The sequence below is a fragment of the Balaenoptera musculus genome, chromosome 13, assembly GCF_009873245.2.
Source record: "Balaenoptera musculus isolate JJ_BM4_2016_0621 chromosome 13, mBalMus1.pri.v3, whole genome shotgun sequence".
Classification (NCBI taxonomy): Eukaryota; Metazoa; Chordata; class Mammalia; order Artiodactyla; family Balaenopteridae; genus Balaenoptera; species Balaenoptera musculus.
The window spans coordinates 6,124,567-6,130,566 of record NC_045797.1 but is presented as its reverse complement, the minus strand read 5'-3'; the positions used below and the strand labels follow the sequence as shown (position 1 = coordinate 6,130,566).

The 6,000-nt window shown below is 51.9% G+C and overlaps 1 protein-coding gene across 2 annotated transcripts; it reads left to right on the top strand.

The window, feature by feature from the left end:
* The first annotated feature begins 504 nt into the window (after positions 1-504).
* On the top strand, positions 505-5,994 carry RPL31 (ribosomal protein L31). 2 transcript variants are annotated; one of them, XM_036872413.1, is made up of 5 exons: positions 505-583; positions 980-1,086; positions 4,244-4,369; positions 5,388-5,527; positions 5,824-5,994. In XM_036872413.1, exons 2-5 carry the CDS (start codon positions 980-982, stop codon positions 5,883-5,885), a joined length of 435 nt encoding a protein of 144 aa, XP_036728308.1. In that variant the 5' UTR covers positions 505-583; the 3' UTR covers positions 5,886-5,994. The 2 variants fall into 2 exon arrangements, with proteins under 2 accessions (XP_036728308.1, XP_036728309.1); XM_036872414.1 differs by having other exon boundaries at positions 514-583; positions 5,388-5,500; positions 5,847-5,994.
* Positions 5,995-6,000: the final 6 nt, after the last annotated feature.

The window sequence follows — 6,000 nt, the reverse complement described above, 5'->3', positions numbered from 1 at the left end:
GCCCCCTCCTCGCCCCTAGCCCAGGTCCCGCTGCGGCTAATCGCGGCCTCCCCACCCAACCAACCCCGACAGGCTCCCCGATCCGGGCAGCGAGGACGCCCTTCTCGCGAGCCCGCTCTGCCCGACCGGAGCCCCTCCAGGGCGGCAGCCGCGTCGGTCATCTCCGGGCCTCCAGCCGGGAACACAGGGTCAGGCAACGCTGGCCGAATCACTGAGCGAGTGGGAAAAAGAGAAGAGCGACTTCCCTCTCCACCCTGCTCTCCTCCACCTGGGGACCAAGGTCCAGTTTCCTCTGAAGAGTTAGACCGGAGGGGCAAGTCCCTCCCACACTCGTTCGCGCGCAGGAGGCGGGGACGCGCGGCAGGAAGCCGGGCCCAGAGAGCGCGACGCTCCAAGTCCCGCGCCCGAGGCTCGCTCGCTTTACCCTTCCGGCGCGCGCCGCTTACGTCACAGCCTCGCCTCTTCCCTCCTCTCGCCCGCCCCCTCCACCCGCCTCCAGGTGACCCGGAAGTTGTACTTGCGACCCTGCTTTCCTTCTCCCACAATCCCTCCCGCTCTCCTTTTCTAACCCCGGCCGGGCGAGGTGAGTATGGATGCTGGGTGGCGGCTGCAGGAATCCGGCGGCATCCTCGCCCCGGATTGTGCCGACTAGGACAGCGGGCTCTCTCGTGAGCCGGCCCGGGGCCCCGCGTTCCGAGGGCACGGGAATCTGCGCTGCATTTAAGGGCTCTCGGAGACTGGGAGAGAGAGTGGCCAAGCTTAGGGGAACCCGGGCCGCAGGGGTTTCCGGGGCGGGGGCACCTAAGGGGCGCGGATGCTTGGGCCGCGTGGGGTGGCCGGCTTGGCTTTGCCCAGACCTGGGGCTTCAGGGGCCTGGCCGGACCCTCTCCGAGGGCAGCTGCGTGAGGCCGGGCCGGGAGGGAGGACTTGGCTTGGGTTTGTCCCACTCGCTCTGAGCCTCCTTGTCGCCTGGGCTTAGATGGCTCCTGCAAAGAAGGGCGGCGAGAAGAAGAAGGGCCGGTCCGCCATCAACGAGGTGGTGACCAGAGAATACACCATCAACATTCACAAGCGCATCCACGGAGTGTGAGTACCCCTGCGGTCGTCGATGCCTTGCTGATGGCGGCTCCCGAGACGGCGGTCTGGTTGTCCCTGGGGGCAGTCTAGTCGTCTGGAGGCTGTGTGGTCTAGAAATTACGCATTTCTTCAAAAGCTCGTCTGTATTCCGTGGGCCCTGTTTAAGGCTTACAGGGGTTAAAGCGTAATGCTCAGAGGTTAATACCTAGACAGATCAGGTTTCTGGGAGAGCCAACTTGGAGAAATACGGTAATGATAAATCATTTCACTCATTGCTTTGCAGTTACACCTTGGCAGGCCTGAAGGGTGAAAGATGTGTATATGAGGGGAAGCAAACTTTGTCGATGTGTCTAGGCCTTAGTAAAGGTAACCAGTTAACTAAAGCTGTGCCCGGCGCAGAATACGAACACTCCGATGGGCTCCCTTTAGTTCTCTGACCTCCACAGATGCGTAGTAACCTCGGTGAAGTTGTAATGCCGGAAGTGCAGCTGCTGGAGGGACCAGAAAAGAGCGTATCGGTGGGGTTATAGGGCAGCGTTGGTGCAGGCGACACCTGGAGGTTGTGGATTTGTGATGTACAAGAATATTGGGAATGATTTCGAACGTGCTGGTTCTCGGTTTTCGTCTCTGGGGTTTGGTTTTTTTCTGTTCTTAAGCTTAGTGAGGCTTCCCCTTTTCTCTGCACGTGGTGCTTACTAGTGATAAGGGAGACCAAATCTCTTCTTGAATACTATTTGGGGTATTTTTGATGGCAAATGTTGCGCTGCAAAATACTCTATTCAGGCACCAGTCCGTGGAGCAGAATTCCTTGCGCCTGCTTGGGCAGTCTCGGATCTGGACAGCCGATTTTGTGAGGGAGTTAAATGCAGCAGCGTCCGCGTTGGGCCTGGCATTTCCGGCCAGGTGTTGACCATGTGTGAGCCAAGGAGTGTCGTGTACGTGGGGTCTCTGGAGGCTTTGGGGTCAAAAGTCCAGTGCCTTTTTTGTGTATAGATGCTGCTTGTAACCACGTTCTCTTCCCCTCACCCCTTAATTTGGGGGGCGTGTGTGTATTCATTTGGGGAGCATATTAGGCGCTTACAGTGTCTTGGGCTCTGGATTCAACAGGGAACCAAAGAGCCTACCTTCCTAGTTTACTTAGTAGGGGAAGTTAGACAAGCATCCAGATATAAAATGGTGAAGAGTACCAGGTGGAAAGTAAGTCACAAGGTGAAAGGGGTGGTGTTTTAAAGGCCACACAGTTAAGGGGACATTAGCAGAGTGGGTGTGAGCCATTGTGGGTGGACAAGTTTTTCAAGCATTTTGTGCTTTGTTACAAAAGCCCTAAGTGAAGACCTTCATGGTACTGAAACCTTTGGTCATACTTGATGGGCAGCAGTTGACAGTTCTTTGTTCGTTCTTCATTTTACTTCCGAAGATTCCACAGTCCTGTTCTTCGTGCCTCTGCAGCTGCCGCCCCTCCCCAGTCTGGTCTGTTGCTCCCCACAACCCATCCTCTTAATGTTGAGTCCCGGGCTCAGCCCCTCGAACTGTGCTTGGTAATAGCAACTAGCTTTAGGGTCTCGTGTATCCAACTGCTATTAACCTGTATACTTGGGTGTTTAAACGGGTATCTCAAAAATTTTACGTGGCCCCAAACCAAACTCCTAGCGTCCATCTCCACCCCTGCCCTTCCCGTTTCCCTGTGGCCTTCCCGGTTTCAGTGTGCTGGCAAGGGAGCGTGTCTTCTTGGCTCTGCCTTCCCCAGTCTGACCGCACTGGTCCCACCGCCGTTCTCTGGATGGCTGCCGTTAGCGGCTCCTGCTCCTGGTTCCCTCTTCCACCCCAAACACCCGGCTGTTCTCAAGGCCTCCACTGGCTTCCCGTCTTACCCAGATGAGAAGCCAGAGTTCTTGCTGTGGTTCCACATGGGTTGGCCACTTACTTTCCTAATCAAAGCAGGCAAGTACCTGATTCAAGCTCGCAGTTTGGTTTTAGTTTTACCTTTTCCCCTGCCGTTATGCTTTTTCTATTAGGTAGATAAACAGTTGCCCTCATCATCTTTGGGTCTGGACTTCAGTGTCTCAGTGGCCATCTTACTTAAACCTGCAGCCCCCCTTCCTTCCCTAACGCTCCCTCTTTTCCCTGGTTTATTTTTCTCTGTGGCACTTGGTACCATCTGACATACTCCATGCGTCAACTACAAAAGCTACGTGGGAAACGGGCTGTTGTCTGGTAAACCTACTGCTGTTCTCTCTAGAGCCTTTTATTTCTAGGTGGTTAAATATTTAAGTGAACTGAACGAAGCGAGCTTGCTTGATGGACTCAGGAGGCTGGTGAGGGGTAGAGCAAAGGGAGCAAGGGGGACGTGGTACCTGACACGGCTCCTTCTGACGTTCAGCCTTGGGGCGGGGGAGGACACCTCTTTACGCTTCCGTCTCTGCCCCACTTGGAATAACCTTTGCTTATCCAGATGCTTGACCATTTCAGCCGGTAGTGAAGTGTGGGTTTTTCACGTTTTGTGTTTAACTGAAAGCATGAAATCCAAAGGAATTTATGTATCCTCATCTAAACAACAGGTTACTGGTGCCTAACACATGCCAAGAGATCCGTAGCATTAACTGTTGCCCTCATGGTGTTTCTTGAGAGGGAATTGGTACATTTCAGGCCCCTGCTCTTTAAGCATAGACCAAGTGAATAATGAACCATTAAATCCCATGTGAATAATGACATTAAATAAAGTTAATAACATTAAATCTCATGTCTTAAGATGTGGCGAATGATCTAATAATATTTTGACCTGAGGACACGGTATTTACTTCAGTGTTGTGTACTTTATGTTCAAGCTTATTCTAACATCATTCTTAGATTATATTCTCCCTGGCAGGTGGTATTAGACCTTGGGGGTGTTTTTGTTTTATCAGGGAAGGGTTGGCCAGTGTATATATTAGCATCTCTTAAGGATCTATACAGAGTCCTTGTTCTACATTATTGAAAGTAGATTGTGTGTCTTCATTGTCCCAAGTATTATAGTAGTTGCTGGGCATTACATAGTGGTGGAGGAAAGAATTGTTCCTGCCCTGTTCAAGGTTCAAGGTTTTAGATTTGTTTTATGAAAATAGGACATGGTATATTGTGTATTTCATTTAATTTTGTACTTAATTGATTTATTATGTTTGAATCTCAGGGGTTTCAAGAAGCGTGCCCCTCGGGCACTCAAAGAAATACGGAAATTTGCCATGAAGGAGATGGGAACTCCAGACGTACGCATTGACACCAGGCTCAACAAAGCTGTCTGGGCCAAAGGAATAAGGTACTCAAGTTGTCTGTGTTAGCAGATGAACTCTCACAATTCCACTAGCTAATGCACATGGATGGAGGTATAAAGAAAATAACAGTGACTCAGAGAGTGGGGTAGTACCTGCAGGGAAGCCCTTTGAACTGAGACCCGAATGACATAGGAGCCAGCAGTGTGAGGGTCAGGTAAGAGCATCACGCAAAGCGAGGACAGACTTCACGTGACTCGGGGACAGGGGTCGGTGAAGGTGGAGCAGATTAGATTGTATGACTTGAGAGCAGTGAGGCTGGAGAGTTAGGCGGGGGACAGATCTTGTAGGTGGTGGCACAGAGTTTGGATTTCTGTCTGGACATACTGGGAAGCCGCTGGAGCAGAGTTGCTGGGGGAGGGGGCGTTTTGGTTGTCAGTAGTGGGGGGGGTGGTCACGGGCCAAAGATTCTGCTAAACATTATACAGCGCACAGGCAGGCCACCCACATACACACAAAAGCAAGTATCCAGCCCAAGTATCAGTAGTGCCGAGGTTAAGACCTGCTTATAAGCAGAGGGGCGGTTTTGCTGTGGAGGACAGTGGAAGGTGCCAGGTGGAAGTGGGACCGGCCACGGGGCGTGGAGCTGGCGGGGACTAGGTGATGTGTGAGACGAGTGGGGGCCGGGGGGGCGTCTGCGTCCATCTGGGTCGTGTCTTAACATTGGAGTCCGATGCGATGACAGGGACCTGAGATTCAGCCCTGCAGTAGGCTGGCACGGGTGCCTGTGAGCTCCCTTGAAGATAGGGGAGGAGTGGTGTCACATGAGCCGAGAGAAGGTTCGGGACACCTCCTGTCCTTGGATCAATAGGAGGGGGTGCAGTCGCCTGCGATGCTGCTGAGAGGTTGGCTGAGGCGGGGAACTGAACGTGCAGCAGTTGCACGTGCTCAGTGCAGCAGTTGCACGTGCTCAGTGCAGCCTGCGGTCGGTGCTGCTCCCGCGCGGCAGTGGTGGCTGCCTACTGAGACTGGTACGTCCTGACACCAGCGTTTTCTGTTCTTCAGGAATGTCCCATACCGTATCCGTGTGCGGTTGTCCAGAAAACGGAATGAAGACGAAGATTCACCAAACAAGCTCTATACGTTGGTTACCTATGTACCTGTCACCACTTTCAAAAGTAAGTTCTGTTTCATCCCACAGAGCTGTTTAGATTTTTTTTAAGTCCTCAGCCTTTTTATAACCTGAATTCATTTGTTCAACAAATATTGTGCACCTATATCCCTGGCATCCTTCCAGCAGGGATATAAGTTAGTTAGTTACAGGCATAATCGGTAAACCTTTTTTAAATTGTGTCACAGTGTGGGAAAATGCAAAAGGATACAGGATAGGTCTGTTATCTGGGTTGTGAAAGGTCCTGTGGAATAGTAACATTCACCTAAACCCTTGAAGAAAAGGTCCTTGGAGTGTGACAGGATGGGATGGGGTGTGTGGGTGTGGAAGGTGACGGCTGTCTTCTTTTGCAGACCTACAGACAGTTAACGTGGATGAGAACTAACGGCTGATTGATTGTCCAATAAAGTTATAGAGCTGCCTCCGCATCTTGATTTTCCTTTTCTAGTTGCAGGTAAAATAAATAAATAGGCTTGTCTATTTTAAAGCAGTTCCCAGTTACAGGAG